The sequence below is a fragment of the Aulostomus chinensis genome, chromosome 4 (genome assembly GCF_037954235.1).
Source record: "Aulostomus chinensis isolate RoL2024-O1b breed Wild chromosome 4, RoL_Achi_v1.0, whole genome shotgun sequence".
Taxonomy (NCBI): domain Eukaryota; kingdom Metazoa; phylum Chordata; class Actinopteri; order Syngnathiformes; family Aulostomidae; genus Aulostomus; species Aulostomus chinensis.
In genome coordinates, this window is record NC_141323.1 from 16,665,054 (window position 1) to 16,690,866 (window position 25,813).

The window sequence follows — 25,813 nt, forward strand, 5'->3', positions numbered from 1 at the left end:
GACACTTGAGGGTTCCTACAGGCCCGTAGTTTTGACACGAAGAGCTACTGACCCAGTGTGAGGGTTTGTTGTGACAGAGAACCGGCCTTTGGTTTAGGCATAAAAGTGAAAAAAGGTGGGACAATTTCCACAATATTACATCATATATGGACTGTCCCAATCCTCTGTGGGCCTCATCAGACTGAATGGCAAATAAAAGTGTGTGTCAATGTCGTTGATAGAGGCCTGCCGCTGTAGCTATCTGTTTTTTCTTTTTGCCAGCTGAAACTACAGTACAAAAACAGAAGTTGACACTAAACTCAAGCTATTTTTTTTCCCAAAAACATCACAGCATTAAACGATAATGCCAGGTTTCCATACTTAATGTGATATTCAAGCATCTGTTTGAGCTGATGAATTGCTGAGAAAATGGGATTTTTCGTCTGTTTTCAGGTCAAAGAGGCACCAGAATATCATATTAAGAAGATGAGGGTCACCGAAGTCAAGATGTTCTTTTTTGGATGTTTTGGGAAGCCAATCAAATTATTACAAGTGTAACATTGAGAAGCAAATACACAATAGTGGAGGGAGCTGGCCCCACCCCACTCCACACGTGGCGGTATATTAAACTGCTGTGAGTGACAGATGAACTTGTACAGGAGTTAAATCTATGACGTATTGGCCCAGTTAGAATATATATATATTAAGTTCCACCACAAAATGAATGCATCATTACTCCCAAACCTCTCCTGAAGGAGAGCAGGACCAGATAAGAGTTGAAGCAGAAATTAAAAAGGAGAGGAGCAAGTGAGGGAAAAACAGAAAAGCTGAAAAAAATTAAGATAAAATATAACAGGATTAAAGACATATAAGTGATTTAGGAGATGCAAAAATGGGAGGAAAGATAAGAGCTGAGGACGGAAGGAAAGAAGGAAGGAAGGAAGGAAGGAAGGAAGGAAGGAAGGAAGGAAGGATGCATTTGGTAGAATTCTAACAGGGCCAATCACACACCACTGTGGTCAAGCAGAGTGATGATGTACTCTTTTCTTTTCAATATGTGAACAAACAATGTGGCGATGATAACATTTTACAAAAGGGTGAGTGTGTGTGTGTGTGTGTGTGTGTGTGTGTGTGTGTGTGTGTGTGTGCGCGCGTATGTGTAATACGATGTGAGTGTGGATAAAATGAAAGTTGGAAGGAAGGAAGGAAGGGTATGAGTGATGATAGGGGCTACAGAAGAATTATTCGGGAGCATAGGAAAGGACACAGAAAGGAAAGAAGGAAGGGAGGATGCACGGAAGAAGGATGGCACTGATCAGTAAATGAAACAATGAAGTTGTGTGTATTTTTGTGTGTATGTTCGTCATACTGTGGCCTAACTGGGTCGATATAGGCACGATTTAAATCTCAGTTTGCTTCAATTTCAGAATGAAATCAAAGCTGAGAACCAGAATAAGATTAAACTCAGATTATACACTCTTTCGACACGGAACTGACACAAATACAAATTGGAGTACAGAGTATGTGTGACCCCTGAAGGATCCGGGCAGTTTTTGTCATTTGATCAAAAACATTTTTAGTAGAAAAACAAATTCATATTCATCACTTCAGGCTAAACTGAAGTGCAAATAGCGCTCACAACATTTACTTGCAATGAGCTCAGTGAAATTGTTTTCTCACATTGTTTTTCAAGCAAAAATTGATACAGTTCAGTCCATTTAATAGGTAACATGGGTTTCTTGATGTCTACAAAAGATTTTTTTTTTTTAGGCTTTTAAAGCTTTGTGCATTTTAAATACAGCATAAAAGCGCAATATTTTAAAGAGGATTTGTCAAAACTGATCACACCCATGTTACCCAGCTTGCATTTCAGTTGCGCAAGCAGCACTGCAAACCCACAATAAAGAAGACAGAGAAAGACGGAGATATAAACATCCATAAAAGAAGAGAAAAGTGAACTCAAAAAAGGTCAGAAAGAGAAGGAGACAGCGAGGAAAAGAGGAGGCATTCCGAGGAGACAGAAAGGAAAAAAAGAGAGAAAAGATGCAATCCATTCTGGCATCGTCTGCAAGACACCGCTCAGAGCAAACCACTACCGATCTGATCACACTACTTCTACTCAAACCAAAACATATAAAAAGAAACCATATGAGACTTAAGGAGCGGGTTTCTGAGGAAGATTCAAGGACGTATACTGAAGACCACATAGAGTGCAGCTAATCTAACAAGCATCCAACATCGCAGCAGAGTGGGTGCACTCAAACAAGATAGTTCGGCCATTTAATATTTACTAAAGGCAAAGTGATAACATTTTAAAAGCTGGCCTGTTACTGCACTTCACTGTGCACTTAGGAATGCAATCAAAGGGAGGTAGCTGTTGGCAAGCTGTTACTATTAGTTTCTAATTGCATTGCTCAGTAGGTTAAAAAGCGTTCACTTGTGTTTAGTGCCCGATGGAATGCAGTAACAGGCTAAAGTTTAAAATATAAAGAGCAAGGTCCATGTTCAAAAACAGTTCTCACAGGATTGAAGAGGGTTTCTACAAAAAAAAAAAAAAGATAGCTTGGGCATCTCTTTACCCAAATAATAATAATAGTGATAATAATAATAATAATAATAATAATAATAATAATAATAATAATAATAATAATAAAAAAACAAGAATAAAAAACCTGGGGTATGCCTTTAGGGTTAGTCGTGAGAGGAAAATAATGAATCATTCAGAAAGAACAGCAACCCAATCAAAAGAAATTAATAAATCAAAGGCAAACTCCAACAAAAAAGTGTTAAAGTGCAACATCAGTGACTTGTATAGATGACAAAGATGTATATCTCTGGCCCATGAACCTCAGCTTTAACAGTTTGATCCCAAAAGAGATACTGTTTCACAATCAAACTACTTATGTGAAGTATATGTTCAGATAGATATTTCTCTATCTCTACATGCGCAAGTATACTTTGCATATTAAAGCAATCCGTCTCAGGCATTTTTTCCCCCCCTGTTACATTACGTCTTTCTGTCTCCAGAATGAAGAAAGAGCCACTCGTGTAGATTTAGCTCGAAGCAAATGGTGGTTTGTGGTTATGACCAGCTACGGCAACGACAAAAAGCAGAAAAATTATCTTAAAATGTCCTTTTATAAACTGTCAAGAAAATTGTCCGGGATGGTTCATGATTTCTTTATCAAGCTGTATGCTCAGTAAGCTGCAAACATTCTGATTTGAGTTAAAATCCAACTAAGTGTAACACTTCTGGTTTCAAGTGGATGAGCGTGTTTGAGGATTACCGAGTATACAATTGGATAAAAGAAGATAAGGGTTATACCAGAAAATGACCTTGGAAGTTTTTAAACTGACCATTCCGAAAAGTTATGCTTTTGTTTAGCATTGGCTGCCGTTAATGTCAAGTTACAAATATGTGGCCGGCTCCTTCTGCACTCTGGAGTCACAGAGAGGTGATGCAGTGGTTGAAAGAAATATTGAATTAGGAGAATTCCATTTGCTGATTCCCCTAATATCACATTTCTGTAATAATCGAATAGAGCAAGTGAATAAAAACAAAACAAAACAAAAAAACGTCCCAGAAGCATTAAGACGTTACCCCGTGTTGCTCTTTGTCAGCCTCTCACGGGGGGATCCCCTTTTTAAAGGCAGGAAAACAACTGCCAAGCTCAGGCACCCATGGGATACAGTAACCTCATTTGCATGCCTGACCAGTGCTGTCTGAGGTGGAACACGATGCATTTCAATAGCGGAGGAACATTTAGGTCTTTCCATGTTTCCTGTCACCCCAAAAGCACAATATACAAATGCATTTGTAGCCAGATGATGTCATACTGTCTTTACCATTACAAGCTGATATGTGCCCCCCCCCCCCCCCCCGACCTGTTCTCGCTTAGTATAGCTTTGCACAAAGACTGAAAACAGCTATCTTGGCTCTGTCAACACATTTGATGGGACGCTACCAGAAAGTTATGGTGCAGGGAAGACGAGTCATAAAATGTAATAAAATCATATTAACTCCTGCGAAACAACTTCATGCATTAAAGATGAATTCTTAACGTTTCCCGCTTTCATCTTAAATCCTAAAAACGACAATTTACTTCTCTGGGAATCCAGTCCAAACAGCACAACTTATCCCCCGTCTAAGTGAAGACGTGGAGCTCTGTCACACTTTTGTAGGGGTGCAAGCCAAAGAGCTCTTTGACCACACAATTATTCCTGCAGTGTAACGACAATGGACCCTCCACATTTGACTTGTATTGGGCTATATATTCTTATTCAGCTCCATTGTTGACCACGGGGCCTCCACTTCGATACTAAATGAATTCATACATACATTTACATAAATTTCATGCATACTGAATAAATCCATTTATGGATTAAATTGTTCCCCATGTTTGCACACGTTATTGTTGGAACAAAAAAAAAAAAAAAAAGGACAACAAAACAAACAAACAAAAAGAAAATAATACTGGAAAATATTCCTTATGAACAGTTTCATGACCCTGGGGTCAGGACATCAGTCCTGGGTAAAAAAAAACGAAACAAAAAAAAAAACAACCCTAAAAGTAAGTGGATCAACTCTGGAATCAATAAGTAGAGAAGCAGGCCCGGATATAGCACCTTTATGTCATGCTATACAGTGTCCATCATGCCGGGGGAATGGAAACTCTCCCCCTGAGGCCAAATGAAACCAATGTGAAATCAAACCAAGTGCAGAGAAAATGCAACAGGTTCTATTGACAAATGCAATAGTTTCTGATGCTACTGATGCGTAACAGACCAAAGCATGAATACCAATCTGGAGCACTTTCAAATATTAGAAAACATGTACATATAAATCTAAAGCTATGGAAACTAAGTTGAATGATAGCCTAATTACAGAGCAAGGAGGAGCAGAATCAAGAGACAGAACTGCGAGGAGTTTGAATATTTTAGCAGCCCTCCTTTATATTTTGAAACTATTACACGCTGGATTGTGCAGTAAATCATAAGGAGCCTTGGAGTGGCCAAAGATATGTAGGACACACTTTTTTTTCCCCGGCTATAACTTTTTTACTTGGTCCCTCAATTTAGTTATTTTGCAGCAACAAGATGTAACTTGTTCCCATACTGCAAAAGATCAAATCTAGCAGAGCACATTTGTCTAATTTTTAGACAAATTTTTGCAGTTTGGCAGATTATTTCACTTAATTTCAGAAAAAAAAAATCAATAATTGCTTGTAAAATAATCTGCCAATGAAAAAAAAGCAAAAATTTAGTCATCAATATTTCTTGGGAAAAAAAACAAACATTTTCTATAATCAAGCACTTCTCTTATGTTTAGTAAAAGATAATTTGACCGGAAATTAGACAATCAGTCAAGTCAGATGTTTAAATTGTCAGTGAATAAGCGTCTAAAAGTTTAAAAGTGTGTCATAGTTGACATGGAATGCCTACAGAGGTAGCAGTAGATTCCGACCTGATTGTCCTACATCTGGCTGTTTTCACTGGCAGACCTATTCAACCATCTCTGGAGTCCAAATGCGGTGCAGTTGAAATTTCCTAATCTTCTGAAAGCATGCGAGATGGGTATCGGCGCTTGGTCTGTTTGTGTGTGTGGGAATGGCAGAGCAGACAGGCAGGAAAAGGGAGGGAGGGAGTTGGACTACTTACGTTAACCTCAGTGATCGCTATGTCAACAATGCTACCCACAACTATCAAGGCGTCAAATGTGTTCCATGCATCAACAAAATAATGCTGCGTGGGGATGGAAAGAACAGAAAAAAAAACAACAGGGGGGAAAAAAAGAACAGAGCATAAGACATTTAAAAATGGAAAGAACGGAAATTAAAGGAGAGAGGAGAAAAAGTAAAACATTATATATATATATGAACATTGGAGTTTTTAGTTGAAGGAAAAGGGGGGGGGCAAAATTAAAGGCCGTAAACTGAAAAGAAAGGGCAGTCTGAAATCAATGGACAGCAGAGGAAGAGCAGCGGCGATCAGTCATGCTTGTCCATGAGGAAAATGTCAACAACAGCAGAGAACAAACTGCAACGAAACCAGAATAAAAAATATAAAAAAAACACCCCTTTAGCTGTTGTGAATGGTCAGTGAGTTAGTTTAGTTAGTGAGGGAATTAAACCTGTGGACAGTCGGACAAAAACAAAAAGAACCCATTCCAGGCTCTGCATGGAGAACGCTCTTTTGAGGACGCAACCGCAGCTTTCAAAGCTAAACCCTGCCTGCACCTTACTTTCAAGGAACCCTTGTGGTCAGCATCCCCTGAGTGGCCGTCTTGGAATTGAGGATGGAGGAAGAGGAGGAGGAGAGAAGGAGAAGAAAGCGCAAGACGGAATAGCAACAGAGGAAAGGAGAGTCATCAGGAGAGAAAGCGAGAAGGCACGAGACAGAGAGGGGAGGCAGACAAGGAGAGTGAGCGTCGTACTTACGTTGATCTCACTGAGAATGACGTCTATTATGCTGCCAATTACGATGAGGAAATCAAACACATTCCAGGGATCACTAAAGTACCCCTACACAGGATGAGGTGAGCAAGAGGAGGAGGAGGAGGAGGGTAAGAGAGGTAGGTTAGAAGGAAATCAACATTTGCTGCCACTTCGCAGCTCCGTTAAGGTGGTGTGAGTTTATACGAGGAAACTGAACAAAGGGAGGGACACGTCCTAATTCCCTGAAGTGTTCCACATGCTACGATGACACTGGAGATTACACTTTGTTGGGAAACTATTCAGCCTGTTTTGTATCATTACAATGTGGCTAGTCCCTGCAGCAGTGTTTTAAGATCTGCCTGCAGAGCGCCACACTCATGTCAATCGACCAAACTAGACATTCCGCATTGTTTCGACGTTGAGGGATGTTGCAAGAAGATCGTGTACGGATGCATTTTCAAGCTCTTCATCTGTTTTTAGGAGCTGAGCACTCATCCTGATAGCAGAAAGCTCTTTCAGTATAATTTGACTACCTATTACACGTGTCTCAGGCGATGTTAATTTGTCATTTTTAGGCATCAAATACCAGTAAAAGAGAGTATTAGCATGTAAATTTTGATAAACCTATTGATTCCAAACTGAAGATGACGTCTCAAACTGTCAGCTGGCGAGGAGAGTTGGGGATTTTACAGTATAGGAGCAGTTGGGCAACCGGAAAAAAACAAAACAAAAGCAATTTGTTCAACTATTCATAAGCATACATGACAGTAATAAACAAAACAAATCTGTGAATCTGTGCAGGCCACGACGGGTTCCAAGATGAAACCTGTGAAAAGGTTAAAGGCTTTAGTCTCCCTGTGTAGTGACGGCTGGAATAACAGAAGTAAAGGTGTTAGCGACGCCGGTACTCTCTCTGAGGCTGTTTGAAGGAAGAGTCAAAGTCAAAGAAACTGAACCACCATATCATGACTATTCTGGTAATCCTGGTAATGGTTTGCAACATTGTTTCTGTCTTTATTAGAATTAGATGAGATAAAGGACATCACTTGCGCATCTTCGCGATGTTTACAACACAAAAAGATTCGAATGGAGCGCTAAAAGTCATAGACGTACTGTTAAAACATTGTAAATTGAAAGTCTATTAGTTGCAATACTTAAATGTGATTTAGGCCACACAGTTGGGGACACATTCAAATCTCTGCATTTTGTTTACTACACCAAATGAATAATTATTTTCCAAGGTCTTCACAGTAATTTGACATCACATTTCTAAATTTGTGTAATATGATTAGGGTTTTTCGAACTAATGGTAGGGCTGGGCTATGTAACTTTAAATCGATGTAGCAGTTATCTAAAACTTTTCCCTCCATCCTTGATCTATCGATGGTTATTCAATACATGTTTTTACGCTGTCCTCATAGTTGTCTGACAATGTCTGTTCTGTTTATATGCTGAAGTATTTTTTTATTTTAAACATCCAACATCTGAACTCCCTGTAGGCAGGATGTCTGTGTAGGTTCTCATTCATCCAGGTCATCGTAGATCGAAGCGAAGTAAAATCTGGTCAACTGGACGTAAGTTTATCTTGAAGACGTTTCACCTCTCATCCGAGAGGCTTCTTCAGTTCTAGTGAAGAGTGTGGAACCTCCAGCTTATAAACCTATGTGGGAGTGGTCAGTGCTATTGTGGTGGAAACGACCCTCCCGAGACTCACCTGGCCTCCCCAAACGACAGTCGTTGTGCGGTGTCAGGGAGTTTCAGGGGTGGTCGTTAGGGAGTTTCACCGACCACTCAGATGCTAATGGGCTGTGCTGGCAGCAGCCGTATCACATGGGTCTTTCAGCTGAGCTCTTTGGGGAAGCTTTGAAAGGACTTGGTTGTAAATAGGTGAAAGGAAATGTCGCATTCCACCTCCTCTGTTCAAAGATGGTTTCTCTATCCTGACGTGGATGGCTTCTTTAACTCCTCTTTCAAACCATCTGTCCTCTCTGTCGAGGATTTGGACATGGTCGTCCTGGAAGGAGTGGCTTTCCTCCTTGAGGTGGAGGAAAACCGCTGAGTCCTGTCCTCCAGAGTTGGCTCTTCTATGTTGGGCCATGCGCTTGTTGAGGGGCTGTTTGGTTTCCCCTATGTAGAGATCCGTGCAGGCCTCACTGCATCTGACAGCGTATACCAGATTGCTTTTCTGGCTGTGAGGGGTGGGATCTTTGGGGTGAACCAGTCTTTGTCTCAGAGTGTTGTCTGGTTTAAAAGACACAGGAATGCGGTGCTTATTATAGATTCTCCTTAATCTAAATCTCCTTAATAGATTCTCCTTTAATTTAATATTAAGGAGAATCCATAATAAGCACCGCATCCCTGTGTCTTTTAAACCAGACAACACTCTGAGACAAAGACTGGTTCACCAGTTCACATCTGGACAGATGGTTTGAAAGAGGAGTTAAAGAAGCCATCCACGTCAGGATAGAGAAACCATCTTTGAACAGAGGAGGTGGACTGCGACATTTCCTTTCACCTATTTACAACCAAGTCCTTTCAAAGCTTCCCCAAAGAGCTCAGCTGAAAGACCCATGTGATACGGCTGCTGCCAGCACAGCCCATTAGCATCTGAGTGGTCGGTGAAACTCCCTAACGACCACCCCTGAAACTCCCTGACACCGCACAACGACTGTCGTTTGGGGAGGCCAGGTGAGTCTCGGGAGGGTCGTTTCCACCACAATAGCACTGACCACTCCCACATAGGTTTATAAGCTGGAGGTTCCACACTCTTCACTAGAACTGAAGAAGCCTCTCGGATGAGAGGTGAAACGTCTTCAAGATAAACTTACGTCCAGTTGACCAGATTTTACTTCGCTTCGATCCCTGTAGGCAGGGTTCACCCTGGACAGGTCGCCAGTCCATCACAGGACCAACACATAGAGACAGACAACCATTCACACTCACAGTCACACCTACAGTCAATTTAGAGTATCAATCAGCCTCGTCCCCTCTTGATGTCTTTGGACTGTGGGAGGAAGCTGGAGTACCAGAGAGAACCCACACAGGAACAGGGAGAACATGCACACTCCACACAGAAAGACCCCATGCCTGAGCCAGGGCTCGAGCCCGGGACCTTCTTGCTGTGAGGCGACAGTGCTAACCACTGCACCACCGTGCCGCCAGGAAAATATATATGTACTCTTCACTATATTTGTCTACTGCTTTAAACTCCTTTAATTGTCTGGTATTTACGTACTTTTCAGATAACAGCGTGTAAAAGTTTGCTGTTGCTAAGTGATTTCACTGTCATATTTCTCCTTTTCTTCACTTTACAATTCTGAAAACAATCTTGCAATGTCTTCCAATACATACAGTAGTAAGTAAAGTGAGATAGAGGGACATATTGTGTTTTCACTATTGATGTTTTGTTCAAGACAATTGCTCTAAAAACTTGAAATCCTTATTTCTTATTCACTGTTGATTTATGTTCTTGCTATCGACGGTTTTCTGGTTTCGTTCCAGTTACCTGCCAACACTAATGGACGGAAACGTTCCCATCTGCTACTGTTTAAATCGCTGATGTATCAGTTGGACAATTGAACCTGCTACACAGCAACAGCAAGAAAACTGCACAATTACAACCTGCATGATACAATCAGTTTTCTAAATGTATAATACAATCATTAACACCAGGGAGAAACCTTGTGTGGATTAATGAAACAATTCAATGGAATTCGGTAGAAGTTGGTGAAAATAATTATGATTTTAAAAATATCAAAAATAGACACATTTTTATATTCTAATCTACTGCCAAGAGTGTTTTAAACTGTATCATTCTTTTCTGTAGCCTGTAGGGGCGCCTACCCTCGGTTTGAAGGCGATCAGCTTCAGGATCATCTCCACAGTGAAAAGTCCGGTGAAGAGCATGTTGAGGATGTTCATGGCATCATTGAAGTTTTTGGTCTGTCCATGATGCTGTTGAGATGTGCAACAAACAAACAAAGTCCACATAGAATCCCATTCATTTTTAAATTTACATTCCACCGCACTTATTTATCTCGGAGGGTGACTCACCTGCATGGCCAGGCAGATGGTGTTGAGGAGGATGAGTGTGAACATCAGGTACTCAAAGTAGGTGGAATTGACCACATACCACACCTTGTACTGGTAGGGGTTCTTCGGAATGTATCGACGCAGCGGACGAGCCTTCAAGGCGTATTCCACACACTGACGCTGTGACGAACACACACACACACACACACACACACACACACACACACACACACACACACAGTTGCTCACAAAAACATCTCCATTACAATCTGTAAGAACTCCTTGTCGCTAGTTGCCGAGTGAATTATGTACGTTTGGTGTGCTGTTTTGGTATGAATACACTAGGAAAGGTATTGGCGCAGAAGATGGCGGTATAAGCAACGTTATATGTGGCTATGGCTGCAACAGCTCGTGAAAAATAGAGAGATGTCTTGAGGAATACCTTCAGTTGGAAAAGTAAGTTCCAGCCAGATTTGGACATATTGCATACTGTGTGGAGATAAAGGCAAAGCTTGGGAATACCTGTGATGTCGACGGTGGTGGAAAAGCTAGTCAGTCATGAGAGATTGCTACATCAGAGCTTATTTGAATAAGGGCACATTTTAAACCTTCTCTAATGCAATAGTTCACAATGTGCATCGAAATTCGTTGACGGAAACCCGGTAAGTCTCTTTACACACCATCATGAAGAAACGGTGTAAAAAAAAAAAAAAAAAAAGGTCTTTTGCCATTTTTAATTTTTTTTTCATCCCAGACTATTCCTTCATGGCCTCTCTGCACTTCCAGGCTCTTGCTAAAACATGCATCTTTGGAGCTGCAGGGACTTGGCCAAGCTCCTCCCTTTAAAGCTTTCTGGACTAATGCAGCTCCCTCCTGGCTGAACTCCCAAAGCAGTTCAGCTACTCGCGTCCATTGTGTTTCCTACGGACAAAATAGCTTTACCCACATCACTCAGTTCCTAATTTAACCAAAAACCTCATGTCTGTCTTCTGCTAAACAGTTGCTAGTAAGGCAACATTACCTGGTTCTTGTCCAGCTCACAGTTCTTATATTCCTGCTCTCCTTGCTCCTGGAATGTGACAATAACGAAACCGACGAAGATGTTCATCATGAAGAAGGCGATGATGATGATGTAGATGATAAAGAAGATGGAGATGACCACACGGTAGTTGTAGATGGGGCCGACATCTTCAGCGTGAGAGTCTATGGCCCGGTACAGTAACCTGAGGGAGGGTTGTAACAAGGAAGTGCTCCATCACAACCAGTTGCTCTTTTTTAAATGCGTGTTAGGTTGCAGAAATAATTACAAAAAAAAAAAAAAAATCAAGCACGCACTGTACATGCAATAATCATGTGTATGAAAACACACCCTGGCCAGCCCTCAAAGGTAGACACAGCAAACAGGGCCATCATGCCTTGCAGGACATCATCAAAGTTAAAGTCACTGTTCTCCCACTGTCTCGGGGCTCTTTCAGGCTTCCCCACATCACCGTCCTTATACATAATGTAGGAACCTCTGAAAAAAAAAAAACGACGAAACACATGTCCGGGGTTTACTCAGTAGTCACACCATATGAGATTGATTCAGCAGCCTGGGGATCACTTACCTGCACTCTGCCTGAGTCTGTTTAGAGCTGTCGGTGCAGTAGAAGAACTTGCCCTGATGGAAAAACATGGAAGTGTTACTATTACTGATGACATACTATTTTGGCCTGCAGACAACTCCAGAAATCCCCCTCTTCCTTTTTTTCTTTACCTTGAAGAGTTGTACTCCGATACAGGCAAACATGAACTGCAGCAACGTGGTGACAATAACGATGTTGCCGATCGTCCTGATGGCCACAAACACGCACTGCACCACATGCTGGAAAACACACCACAGGTAATATTGTGTGTGTGTGTGTGTGTGTCCATCTGAAAAGTGATACTCTGCTTAAGTAGTGCATGTTTAGGTGTCCTGAGCTCAGAAAGATGTGTTTTTCACAGCTGAATCACCTCTTTGTGACTCCAGAATGCAGAAATAGCCAGCCACAAACTGTATATCAGGCTTGATGCCAATATCGCTCACGGCAACCAGCTACAAACAACAACAAAAATGTCTGTTTTACAAGCTGTCAAGTGCAACATCTGTTATGCACTTGACAGCTTGTAAATGGATGTTTTCAGACCGTTTCGCTGTTGTTGTTGCAATGGGGCACCATTAGCTTCAAGCTACATATGCATGGCTGGCTCTTTCTGTATTGTGGAGTCACATCAAAGTGATGCAGTGGGGAAAAAATACATCTTTGAGAGCTCCAGACACGTTTTTGTGAGTACTCGAAAGACAAACTCCTTGCACATTCTAAATGAGTGCTTTTAGATACGCTGGTGCTGCTGACCTTTAGCCCCTTGGCTCGGTTGATAGCCCTCAGCGGTCGAAGCACTCGCAGAACTCTAAGGATCTTCACCACATTAATTGCACTGGACCTGAAACAGGCATGAGAGTAAACTACATTAATCTTATGAAACATACATGTAGAATCAAAATAGACATACATTCAGAGCACGCATAGACTGTATATAAGAAGTGGACGTAGCAACTGTGTGGTCATCCATTGGCTTGGCACTTTGGCGATCTTTTTTTTGGAAACTGGTGGACTGATGGAAGATTGATGGGTGAATTTGACACAGACAGGTTGCCATGGTAGTGACTTGTCACACTGTAGCCTTAAAGCACACACTTACAAAATGAATGCCACATCAAGGAAACGTTTCAGTCCTTAATGATTGAAGATGACTTATCTTCTTTCTCTGACTTTTATACAATAGGACATTTGTTTGAAACCACTGCAGTCGCCCCCTGCTGGCCACTAGAGAGGGCTTCACAGCACTTCCTCATTGGCTTTACCTTGTGCTCCGTCCATATTTTATTCAGTCATGAGAACAACACATATTTTACGCCATCTTGTCTTTGAGACCATAAACACAAACTATAGCACGAGCCAAATCTCTGTGGAGAATGCAAAAACTCACACACGTGAAGGAAATAATCAAAAATACACACTGAAAAATTGCGGCAAAGGACACAAAAATAAACCCTGAATGCAAAGGCAGGAATGTTATTGGTACCATAACATTTGAATATTCTTTTTTATTTGGTTTTAGCATGTTTGCTAACAAGTATGGAGCTCAGCATATTAGGCTCACTGATTAAAAAAAGTTTTTTTTTACAGCGTTACAAGAGAGGTTGCAGTGTAAAAAGGCATCTCTTTTGAGTACAGTCAATGTAAAAATCAACACAATTCCTACATCTAGACACAAAACACAAAAACGTGATCCATGGACAAACGAACAAGTACAACACAGATAGACTGACAAAAACATTTACGAGCAAACAGAGGGCTGTTTTGCTGTAAGAGAATGTCAGTACAAGACAAAGGTCAAACAGTGTGACCTTCTAAAAAGGAAAAAAAAAAAAATTTTAATCTTTACATATAAACAAAAGGATTGAATGAATACCTTGACATTTTGGTTTTGAGCGTGTAGAAGAAAAGTTTCAACTTTGTTCACTTCGATAATCTGAACTCGGCTTTTCTTGTGACTTCCTTAGAATCATCAAGTGTCATACGTGCAGGTATCTTAAATCTATTTAACATGGGAAGCTAATAAGCCTGTTGTTCAGTTCATTGGAGAACAAACATAAAAACTTTTCGCAGTGACAACGGTAAAAGGAAAAATGTGGATTCAAAATGTCAGTGTATCCGTTTTGTGTGTGTGTGTGTGTGTGTGTGTGTGTGTGGGGGGGGGGGGGGGCGTCTTTCTGAGTTACTTGGAAGATGTGCTGCTATTCTATGTGCCGCTACTGAACTAACAGAACGTAAAGAAAGGTCTGTTGTGCAACGTTCTACACAGGAAGGTAAAGTTTAAAGGTGATTAAAGGTAGTTCAAGTGGGTTAGGATGTTATCAGTGACATATCACAGTCAAAATAGGATATCTTGCAGAGATCGTGTTGGACTGCATCCAAATGTCAAATAATTTGTCCTTTTTTTAATTTTTCAACAGACCTTTTAATGCTATAGAACATTAAAATACATGCTGTATGCTTCAACTGACCGGGCGAAAGGGGTTAAAACGCCTGTTAGCCTAAGTACTTCCATCAGGGAGATCCTTCAGATATCTTCTCATATTAGCAAAGTCCTTTAATGTCTGCTGATGTCAGCCACATTTCCTGCTGTCCAGACTCATTATCAGACTATTCTGGATGCCAGCAGAAATAATGGATCACTTGTGTGAGTAGATGTTTTCCATATTCTTCTACCCATTTTACAAATCAGATAATCTGCAATCTTTTAAACTCTTCATGAACCTTGGCCTTTTCTCCTCTGTGCGTCGTTATGTCAATGTACACAGATGGCTAGATGAGCCCAATGCAAAGGAGATGTGTAGAGCAGTACTTAGAATCTATGCTGGTTAAACAGTAGGTCATAAAGCGGGTCACAGATACGACTTAAATGCAGGACTGAATCTATTAATTTGACTGTGATATTCAAGAAATATCCCACACACTCAGTACCTTTAATGAGCAAAAACCACTGAGTTTGAGCATTCAGGTGCTATTTCTATTGACTTGGAGAGATCAGTTTATCCAGAAATAAGAACTGGACCTGCCCGCAACTCTACAGCAGTAGATCGACCTACAGATGAAGAAAGTCAAACAGCGAATATAAGGAACGAGGGAAAGGATTTTTTCTGGCTCAACTGGGCTTTTAAAAGGAACAATTAAATACACATTGACAGTTCCAGAGCTTTTTATATGAGTAATATAATCCAGTGTTATTATATCTGTTGATGATATCACAGTAGTTTTTTTTCCGTCTTTTTTTCTTTTTCACCATGAAGGAGGCTTCAACTAAACTCTCCACGACAATAGAAATACCAAATTAAAGGAGTGACACTTTTACACAATTAAAGGTGAAGGTCTGTTGAAAGGGGGGGTGGGTGGGTTACTAATAATGGACTCGTATGGACTTACGTCGAGAAGTCTAGTCTATTAAGAATTAGAAACAGAGAGTGTAGTATAGCGTATTAAACATCAGAAATATCACAGCATTTCAATGAGTGATTAAATGGGAGAAGCAGAGAGAAACATCTTCGTTAATAAACAGGCACAACGAGAGAGAGAGAGAGAGAGAGAGAGAGAGAGAAACGGAAAGAGAGAGAGAGAAACAGAAAGAGAGAGAGAGAAACAGAGAGAGGATTGGAAAGTAATGAAGCGTCAAGTTGTTAGAATAGAAAAGAGTGTGAAGCAATTTACAAAGCAAAACATGTTCCCACTTGACATCGTGATTTGAGTCTTTTTAGACTGGACTAATGCGAACAACTCAATCTGGATTAATGATCCATGTTATAAGACACATGTACTGTATGTTTGATAATACTGTGAGATTCATTGATATGCCTCAGGATTATTACCCAATGATGTTAGTAATGAATGCAGATCATTTGGGGGGGGGGGGGTTTAATGAAACAAGACATGTCATTTTAATGGGACGGTCAGAGTAATTAAACATGCATTTAAAAAAAAAAAAAAAAAAAAACTACAGAAAAAGGTCGTCTTGCACTCACTGTATCCCAGAGGAGATGAGAGAAACACTGACGACTACCAGGTCCAGAATGTTGAAATAGTTCCTACAGAATGAACCTTTGTGGAGGAATGCTCCATAGGCTGTCATCTGCAAGGGTCAAAGGTCAAATTTTGAGGTTAGTGTATGGTATGACAACAAAAATAATGCCTGTAAATCATGCAGGTGATTAAATATAACGTGGAAATATCTATTATCTTTAAAAGGGGGGGGGGGGCATAGCTTGGAAGCACATACAGATTCCTTCCTGACGTATCCACTGAAGCCAATAATAAGTAATAGTTAATCCCACAACGAATAGAAAAAAAAGTCCTAAATGGAAGCAGAAATTAGCCACGCATATAGAATAATATTGATAAACTACCTTAAGAATAATCTCGATGGTGAAGAGGCCGGTGAAAACATGGTCTGCATAGCCCAGAATCTGAAACAAAGAGATGATTGTTTTTATTTCCCCAATATGCAAACTACACTGTGATGGAAATCCTTCAAATATAACAAGAGTAACAACAACAACAAATGTGCTGCGGATACACAAACTAACAGCTGGGGGGAAAAAAGGCAGAAACAAACTCTTCGGAGTTGAAATTACTGTCAACTCTATGGTTTCCAAAGTGGGAGCTGAAGATGTTTTCTATATATCAAATCCAAGTTGAAAATGGAGTCTCGTACCGTGAGAAGTTATTCCATCTATATTTCTACAGACTCCGGCAGTGCGGTACAACTAAGAACCTTTAATGTGAAAAGGCCTAGTTTAGCCATCGTTGGAAGAAAAATAAAATTTTTATCTCAGATGTTTGGATAAGCCCATTACTGTGTGGGCATTAAGGCAAGGAAAATTTATTTATATAGTCTCATCCAGCACAAAATCAACCCAAAGTGCTTTGCAGAAATACAATTAAACAAGACTACTAAAACCTACTGTGTGATCAAAGGCCACAGAGAATAGCTAGAACCCATAAAAAACATGAGCAAACAATGAAAAAAAATCATTAAATAAGCAACTATAACAACAAAAATTTCTTAAATTAAGATTTCAAGATGCTCAGCCCTGTTTTTCAGTGTCTCAAACCACATCAGAGGGGTCTTGACACCTTTAATTTGGAGCTCGGAGGCTGAAAGTTTCGGAACCCCAAGTGAAATAATACTGATGTTTAAAGCATTATTAGGGTAATTACTTAGGAATCACATAAAAGAGGCTCAAAGCAGTGGCCCACACTGAAAAATGGGTTGTATTTCTTCATTTGGGTTAATAGAGGTAGACGAATACACAGCAGCCTGTAACACGGCCCAGGAAACCCAATCAAACCGATCTTTATTAGCCCCCAGGAGATTTGTCCTGCTGATTGAGAGAGGAAACAGATACAACACACACACACACACACACACACACACACACACACACACACACACACACACACACACACACACACACACACACACACAGCAGCTATTTCTTTACATTAGGAACCCTGAAGCATTAATGTACTGAGCACAGAGGTGCTGTATTTGTGAGTAGTGCGATGCAGACATTCTGGGACGGTCTCCCCTGCCTGGTCATCCACTCTTGTTCTCTAACATACACACACAGTACAATTCCAGCAGGATGATATTATAGCGCTTCGCTATAATTCTCAGTGGGAATTATACAATATCGTGGCTAAGCACAATATCAGACTCAGAGACTCAGACTCAGTTGTGCCATATCTGTTTATGTATGCAGCTCCAAGTTTATTTATTACTATTCCATTATTAGGAGTTATGCTAAAGTTTAGTTGTAATGCTGTGCAATGATAATAAAGGCAATTTAGTGGTATGTATCAAGTTGGTTTGCAATCCGCTAATACAGATGAAGAAGCAGCAGCAACCGCTTGCATCGTCAACTCCTTTGTTTATGTTGTGATGCAGGGCAGAGATGAGCGCCGATTGCAGTCCTAATACAAGTAGATAATGAAATACTTAATCGTGGTGGAGTTTTTTAAAAAGAAAAAACATTTTGGAGACGTAATATATTTGCTAAATCTGAAAGATATGAAGTGAAAGATAAGGATATTTTTACTATCATATTTGCTGTGTGAGCACATGACATTTCCTCGCAATGCAATAAAGCTTAACGGGCATTTTACATCTTCTTTACAAGAAGTTAATCACAGTTACAGTACTCTGGGAGAAATCTCATTAAGTATAACAGACCAGTCACAATAAGCATCTGCTCCTCTGTATGTTGCTGTCGGCAGTAATCCATTTAGAGCTGAATGAGTGTGTGTGTGTGTGTGAGCAACTGGTGACGTTTGCTTCTTTCTGCACATGGAAGTGCACATTCGGCCTTACTGTACGTGATGTGATGTGCGTGTGTGTTACCTTGTTTCTGAAAGAGTCGCTCTTCACAGGGTCTTCCGCTGCTAGACTGATGCTGCTGAGCAGGATGAAGAAAAGGATGAGGTTGGTGAAGATGTTGTGGTTGACGATCTTATGGCATAGAACCCTGAATCTACAGAGAAGAAACAAAGGGACATTAGAAAACAACTCTTCTCTGGATGAACGATCCGAAAGACAAGAAGGAAGTCACTTCTTACTTGTTGGTGTGGCTGAAGATGAAGAAAGCGCGGGCTTCGGGCATGGGGATGGCCTTCTCCTTCAGTTGTATATCGGAGAGCGGCCGCGGTCTCGGACCCACTGGCATCTCCGGCTCATCGTCATCATCATCGCCTTTATGGGGAGGAGATAGGTGGGAGAAGATGAAGGAGACGAGAACAAGAAAGTAAAGTGAAAACAAGGAAAAAGAAGAAACTAAATGGAATGGAAATGTATTTTGCAAAGGGGAGGCACATGAGGCTGGACATTCACCCCAACAGCTGGACAATGTGTTACCTATGTAATCATTAGCAGGATATGGATTCTTCTCCTCGCTCTCGTCCCCGCAGTAATCATCCATGTTGATCTGCAGAAGAAGAACATCCCACTTATTCAGTATTCATTCATATTCCCTCAGTATGTTCTATAAAGTAGAAACATCTTTGTACCTTAGTAGCAGTGTTGGTCTCTCCATCCGATGTGATGGATTTCAACTCAATCTTCTCCCTCTTCTCCTCCTCAAGAGGAGGCTTCTCATTGTCATGGCGCTTCTCTGGACTGGCGAGCCTGTGGGAAAAAAGGGAGGAATGACAACTCTCCCTTGATTTGCACTGAGTAACACCTTGAGAATAAAATACGCTGACTTTTACTTTGTTTTTCCTTCACAGTTTCTCAAATTAATCAATTCCAGGAGCTTGCAAGGAGACATTTAATCACAGCCACTCAATGTCAAATCAGACTTCTCAAAATCTCAAATTGCCTTTGATGCAAAAATTACCAAATAAAATTAGCTTAACCAGAAAAGGAGACAATTGTCAACTTGTCTTCAAACCTGAACATGTTGTAACTGGTCTGATTTCAAGGCTTTACCTGGCCAGTTTTTTCCTCTCCTTCTCTTCTTCTTCCTCTTTCTGAGCCGACGTTAGGCTCTCTGCGTCTGCAAGATTGTCCACAGCGATGGCCAAGAAGACATTCAGGAGGATATCTGGTTAGGAGGGGGGGTTGATGTTAAGGACATTGCTGACTCATCAGATTGGAGAAGGCGAAGTGAATTATTAGTAACCTTTAACTTCCTTTTATGTGGAAGACACAGAAGATACACGAGCAGAGATGCGGAGAGAGGATTTAAGTTAAATCCTTCATGATGATATGATGAACAGCAGTTAGAAATCTGGTTCTGTTCAAATTATAGTGGGTCACCTTGACATGCATTTGATGACGAAAATTTAACTTGTCACTTGTAGATAAATAATCCCGGCTGCTGCGCAGCTGTGTCACGCCGACCTATTTTGTGACAGGATACAGTTTCCGCAGATGAAGAGGATGATGAAGTAGATGCAGACCAGCATGCCGGGGAAGGATGGTCCCCCATACGCCATGATGCCATCGTACATCACAGAGTTCCAGTCTTCTCCTGTCAAGATCTGTCCAGACACAATTAAAAGGAATAAAATACAAAGTCTTACTAGTCTCACCCCATGTTTTATTTCACTGTTAATTAAATATTTGATATAAACTTCCAGAATCTGTGTAAAAAAACAACAAAACAAACTGGTACCATTACCTGAAACACAGTCAGCAGAGACTGAGGGAAGTTGTCAAAGGTACTGCGTCGAGTCTCGTCGAAATTAAACTTTCCGCCAAAGAGTTGCATGCCGAGGAGGGAGAAGATGATGATGAAGAGGAAGAGCAGCAGCAACAGGGAAGCGATGGAGCGCACAGAGTTTAGCAAGGAGGCCACCAGGTTGGACAGGGAGTTCCAGTATCTGCGGGAAGAGAAACTCAGATTCGTCAATACCGATAAGCGTGCATGCGCCAGAAACAGTATACGCAGCTGCAAAAGCACCCAAATAAACATTTATACCTCACAAATACACACACACATTTCCAGTTCAATGTGTGGTCTGTCAACACATCATTCACTTCTTTCCTCTATATGGAGTGCAATTAGGTTCAAAACTCCTGAGGACACTTGATAACACCATCCATTACTGCTGTAGGTGACTTTCAAAAGTGTGTCTTCATAAATGTGTCTGTGTGTAGGAGGAATACAAAGATGCCGCTCGTTGGCAAAACTCTGTTCAGTTAATGTTAATATTAAACAGACATGGGGAGTAATGAAGTAATGAAGAATTACTGTTAGATGTTTTAGTTATCTGTATATTTTTCTTTTTAACTTTACTCAATAAATCTCGACTCAAATGCCTTTACTTTCTGCTCCTTAACTGTGTAAACTTGCTTGTTCCTGTAATTTTGATACAAAACAGACAAAACTACGTGGTCAGAGAAACAGACGGGAGTTTAGTTAGGTGGCAGTATTACACGTGAATGTTTGTTCCGATTTAAAAATGTCTCTCTTCATAAAAGAAGAAGACGTTAAGGAGCTGCAGTTGCAGCCCTGACATGACAACTTCTTCCTTTTTACTTGAGTTGAATTAATAAATTCTTCCACTATACTTCGACTCAAGTAATGTCATCTCCCACCATCTCTGATAACAGTATCTTCAATTACCTGGTTATTTTGAAAATTCGTAGCAAGCGTACACAACGCAGCACCGAGATCCCGAGAGGAGACATGATCTTCGTTTCCACCAGGATGGTCTCAAGGATTCCCCCGCATACAACAAAACTATCGAAGCGGTTGAAGAGCGAAACGAAGTACGCCTGCAGAGAGAAAGGTGTGAAAATGTAAAAAGTTGAACTGCTTTCAACTAAATTTGAAAAGTAAGTCCCATTACCTGTAGACCCAGACTGTACATCTTCAGCAGCATCTCACCGGTGAAGAGTGCTAACAACACTTTATTGGCTATGTCTGAGGAGAAGACACAAGAGAGGAAGAGAGAGAAAAATTAGAGACAGGAGAGAAGCTGGAAAGTTGGTGTAGCACCGAGCTCGAATACCTTGTACATCCGTTAACCACTGAGGCTGCTGGTGATGTTCTGAGGCGATGGTCAGAGTGTTGAGAAAAACCAGGAAGATGACCAACCAGTAGAAAACCTGCGATTTGACCGCCGCTCGACACTTCCTCCTGCAGAGCCTGTTCCACCTCCTGGAATACCGACTGAGAAGAGAGAAGGTTGGTAGGTATAGAGAGGGGGAAAAAAAAAAAAGATGGCGGAAGAATTGGAGAGAAACAGGGAAGGAGAAAGGATGTAGAGAGAGATGGTGAGAAAAGAAGAGAGAAGACCAGAGCCCAAAAAGAGAAGAAATGAAAAACAATAACCCAAAGACGTGAAGAAAAGGTAGAAGAGAGAGAAGAGAAATAAAATAAGTCAGTTCGTCCAGAGAGTAGTGATGACATCACCCCTGGGGCCGTGGTTGCCTGTTGTTTGAGCTGTGGGACAGAGTTAGTCATCCTCAAAGACGTTTCACACCGAAGAGAAGCCGACATGAGGTGCTTTGCTGCACAATGAGATATGCACCATTTAAGAAGAAAAAAAAAAAGGAGAAGAAAGTAATGATTGAAGGCACAAATTTTAAATGAAATGTGTTATAGTGTGATTTACACTTCAAAGGAAATGCATGCTTCAGAAAAAAAGTACTTCATTTTAGTGGTAGAAAAACATTTTCTTGACACAATGCAACATATATTTCAGTTTTATGCTGCTTTGTAATTTTTTTTTGCCCGCTACTGTTGAACCAAAAGAAGTTAGTTCCTGGTAATTGCCAAATTCACACCTCACTGTTAAATCAATATGAACCAGTCTACAAAGTGTAAAAGCTTTTCTTTTTTTTTTTTTTTAAACCATGTACCAGTGATTTTACAGACGTATTCTAATAACTGTCCTCCTTCTCTGTAAAAAAAAAAAGAAAAAAAAGTTTTTGTTGTTCAAACCACTGAGGCAGGAGAGCATAAATGTCACTTTTCTATGATTAATACCCTCACATAAATGTTCTATATGTAAATGTTAGGAACACACCTCAGCTACTAGTGCAGGATTAGCACGATGCTAAAGTGGCAACATGCAGTTACAAGAATTTGTCCCAAATGACCTTAGAAGTTAATGGGGTGATAATAATTACTTAATAGTAAGCTGCCTTAAAACAAATTGGCTTAAAAAAAAAAAGTATTCTGATCCAGCCAAGACAAACATTATACTACTATTTTTACGGGTTTAATTTTCTAACAATGAAGTAAACCCAGACTACAATTTGACCTTTAACCAACAGATGTGTTTGGGTGCCGGCTGTGTGTCTGTTCTCTCTTCCAAAATATACTCCTGTGTGTGTGTGTGTGTGTGTGTGTGTGTGTGTGCGCGTGAGCTGTTTCATGATGGCACGTGGCGGCTTCTGCCATGATGCGCACGCTGACTTGTTACATGAGACACGACTCACAAGACAACACAAGCCGACATGCACTCTCACGGTCGACCTGAACAGTTGTTTTTTTTGTTGTTGTTTTTTTTGTGCGTGTGTCTGACGAACACTGAAGTTTCATTTTTACATGACCGTCTTGCGCACGCACACACGCACAAACACGAACAAACACCAGAGCAGGTGAGTTACAGGACTATGGTAAACAACATGTACTAACCTGAACTTGGATTTGGAGATCCTATTTCTGGAACACAGAAAACAAAATGGATTATACACACACACACACATAACACACATATAGACAGGAACACAACGTGAAGGGGGATTTGAGAGGGATAGAACACTTCCCTCATAAGCACAAATGTTTTACAAAATAAGCTCCCTGATCACCTTACGTGCATTCCCTCAACTTTTGCAGCAAAATTTTTCTTTTAACATTTGCTAGTTGAAATTCCGAGTCGAAATACACACATATTTCTCCACACAACTGTAAGATGATCATGGAACCTACTTTAAATGCACCCACTGGCAACAGATTTTGGGTACAATAAATCAAAATTGTCTTTGTTTTTGGCCAAATCACCCCCTGCAAACATGTAGACAGTGGCATCCAGTCAAAAGAAGAAAAATACTTCATCAGATCAACAATGATGAGATGATTTACTTAGGAAAAAAAACAAGTCTGTTGATTGTTCACCACTGTAACAGTGAGATGTACAAACAGAACTGAGGACAAGAGGCCATGGTGGACTGGAAAGACAGAAGAGAAGAGAAGAGAAGAGAAGAAAGATGAAGAAAAAGACGGGAGAGGAGAGAAGAGACAAGAAATGAAAAGACAAGAGAGAAAAGAAAAGTGAGGAGAAAAAGAAAAAAGAAAATTAAAGCGAAGTGACGAGAAAAGCGAAAGTAGGAGACGAAAACGAGAAGTTTATAGAATGTCGAGAAAAGTGAGAAAAACGGGAATGAAAGTTAAAGAAGAAAAGAGAAAAATGGGGGGGAGTGAGGAGAAGAAAGTAACAAGACTGAAGAGAAGACAAGAAAAGTGAAAAGAAAAGAGGAGCGATGAGAAGAATGGTGAAAAGAGAAAAGAAATGAAAAGAAGAAAAGAAAATTGAGAAGAGAAGTCAAGAGAGGGAAAAAGTAGAAAAGTGTAGAGAAAAGAAGTCAGGAGAAGCAAAGAGAAGACGGTAAGTGAGAAGCATAAAAATAATCGGACCAGTGGTTGGATCTATCCGTGTCTTTATATTCCAACTTCTTTAGCTGATAAATAGCATAAATAATAAATAAAGCAGGGTCCGGTGTCTCATCTACAAAGCTTCTTTAATTAGGCTTCAAATCCTTTGTTTAGTTACATCAAAGCAGATGATACAAGTCATTCTATAATCTTGAAATCATTCAATATATCTGAAGAAAACGCAGCGGTAAAAGCCCGCCATCTGTTCCCACTGATTTTGTTTATAAAAGCAGGTGAGGTGACTGACTGAGGCGACGAAATGACTCGCTGACTGAAGCGAGGACTAAAATGACTGACTGGCTGGATATGGAAGCTGACAAGAACAAGCGCCTCTTCTCTCCGTGTGTCCGTCTCGATTATAAAGATCAGCAGACGCTTGAGTCGCTTCCCTAGCCCAAGGTCCGTCTCCATAGCGATGGGGAGAAGAACTGACAAATACTGAGAAGTCTTATCTCCATAATAGTGCCTGCAAATGCCCCTAAGTCAAACTTGAGCAGTCTCTCGGAGGAGGGCTCGTATTTCTAGCCCTCGCAAGGTTTTGTAATCGTTTGATTCTGGATAGACGATTATGCTGAACTAAACTCAACTGCAGGAACAAATTCCTGTAATAAAAAGGGGTATTGATAGTGAAGAGCAGACCTACTCCTTTTTAAGTGAATTTTTAAAACCAATGAAAGATTTCTTCGGCAGCTGTTTTATAACACAGAATGAGAAAAATATGCTCTGGTATATCTAAAAGGCAAAAAAAGGATTATATAATTCAAACGGCATTAAAAGACTTCTATTGATGTGCCGTTTTTAACGTAAAATAAGCGTTAAACCAACGGGAGTGTCTTTATTACGTACATATGTGGCAACGTGTGTTCAGTTTCCTGCACTTTCTTACGATCAGGAGATGACAAATCCTTTGTTTTGAGTTGTTTTGGTGCGACGAATAAACACAAACAGCAAAATGAAGACAGAGTAACAGATGGACAGCGAGAGTATGAATAAACAACAGTGTGCCATCAAAATGTGCCCCTGGATTTTACTATCCCTCTCCTTCACTTTTCCGTTTAAGTTGTTGGGGTTTTTTTTTGTTTTTGTTTAGTTGTGTTGTTGGTTTTTATGTATTCTTGTGTGTTGTGAACCGTTTTTTTTTTGCGTGTAGGTGCGTTTCCTTCGGCCCCGTTTTAGTGGGCCAGCTGGGCTCCTGCGTGACTTTGTGTGTAAGAAAGAAAGCATTGCACTTGTGTGAATAAGAGAGAAGGAAAAGGAAAAAAGGATAGAGCAAGTGAGTCAACTGTTCATGAGCTCCCACAGGGGAGGTGGGGAGCACTTCGCTGGTGAAGAGAAAGGGGGGGGGGGGGGGTGAGGATTAAAGGATCCCTCACTAGTAGATGAGCTAGGATTGATACACTCCTCAGCAACTGATTGTCAAAAAAAACAAAAAACAGTTTTCCTTGTTGGGTCAAGTGGTGCTTGGGCTTCCTGGAGTGCTGCAGTGATGACGCGTTCTCGTAGCCCAACTCAGAAGTTAGCATCACTGTGAGCTCCCTCAATCAAAATCCAAAGGGATTTTTATACAGAGTTGTTCGGGGTACGAAGCTAACATTATGCTAATTACAGCCACGGATGCACG

General features: G+C 40.7%; 1 protein-coding gene across 2 annotated transcripts in view; it reads right to left on the reverse strand.

The window, feature by feature from the left end:
• The window catches only part of cacna1c (calcium channel, voltage-dependent, L type, alpha 1C subunit), a 191,661-nt gene that overhangs the window by 16,446 nt on the left and 149,402 nt on the right, over positions 1-25,813 (reverse strand). For both annotated transcript variants that reach the window (XM_086202096.1, XM_086202095.1), the window contains 21 exons: positions 23,176-23,202; positions 21,542-21,702; positions 21,380-21,453; positions 21,154-21,305; positions 20,206-20,407; positions 19,945-20,065; positions 19,512-19,626; positions 19,091-19,208; positions 18,939-19,008; positions 18,644-18,776; positions 18,429-18,558; positions 16,432-16,491; positions 16,051-16,157; positions 12,824-12,911; positions 12,202-12,309; positions 12,053-12,105; positions 11,815-11,961; positions 11,467-11,668; positions 10,467-10,625; positions 10,257-10,367; positions 6,417-6,500 (listed from right to left, as the gene is read on the reverse strand). In XM_086202096.1, the coding sequence (XP_086058222.1) occupies positions 6,417-6,500; positions 10,257-10,367; positions 10,467-10,625; positions 11,467-11,668; positions 11,815-11,961; positions 12,053-12,105; positions 12,202-12,309; positions 12,824-12,911; positions 16,051-16,157; positions 16,432-16,491; positions 18,429-18,558; positions 18,644-18,776; positions 18,939-19,008; positions 19,091-19,208; positions 19,512-19,626; positions 19,945-20,065; positions 20,206-20,407; positions 21,154-21,305; positions 21,380-21,453; positions 21,542-21,702; positions 23,176-23,202 (2,422 nt within the window). The remainder of the gene's footprint in view (positions 1-6,416; positions 6,501-10,256; positions 10,368-10,466; positions 10,626-11,466; positions 11,669-11,814; positions 11,962-12,052; positions 12,106-12,201; positions 12,310-12,823; positions 12,912-16,050; positions 16,158-16,431; positions 16,492-18,428; positions 18,559-18,643; positions 18,777-18,938; positions 19,009-19,090; positions 19,209-19,511; positions 19,627-19,944; positions 20,066-20,205; positions 20,408-21,153; positions 21,306-21,379; positions 21,454-21,541; positions 21,703-23,175; positions 23,203-25,813) is intronic.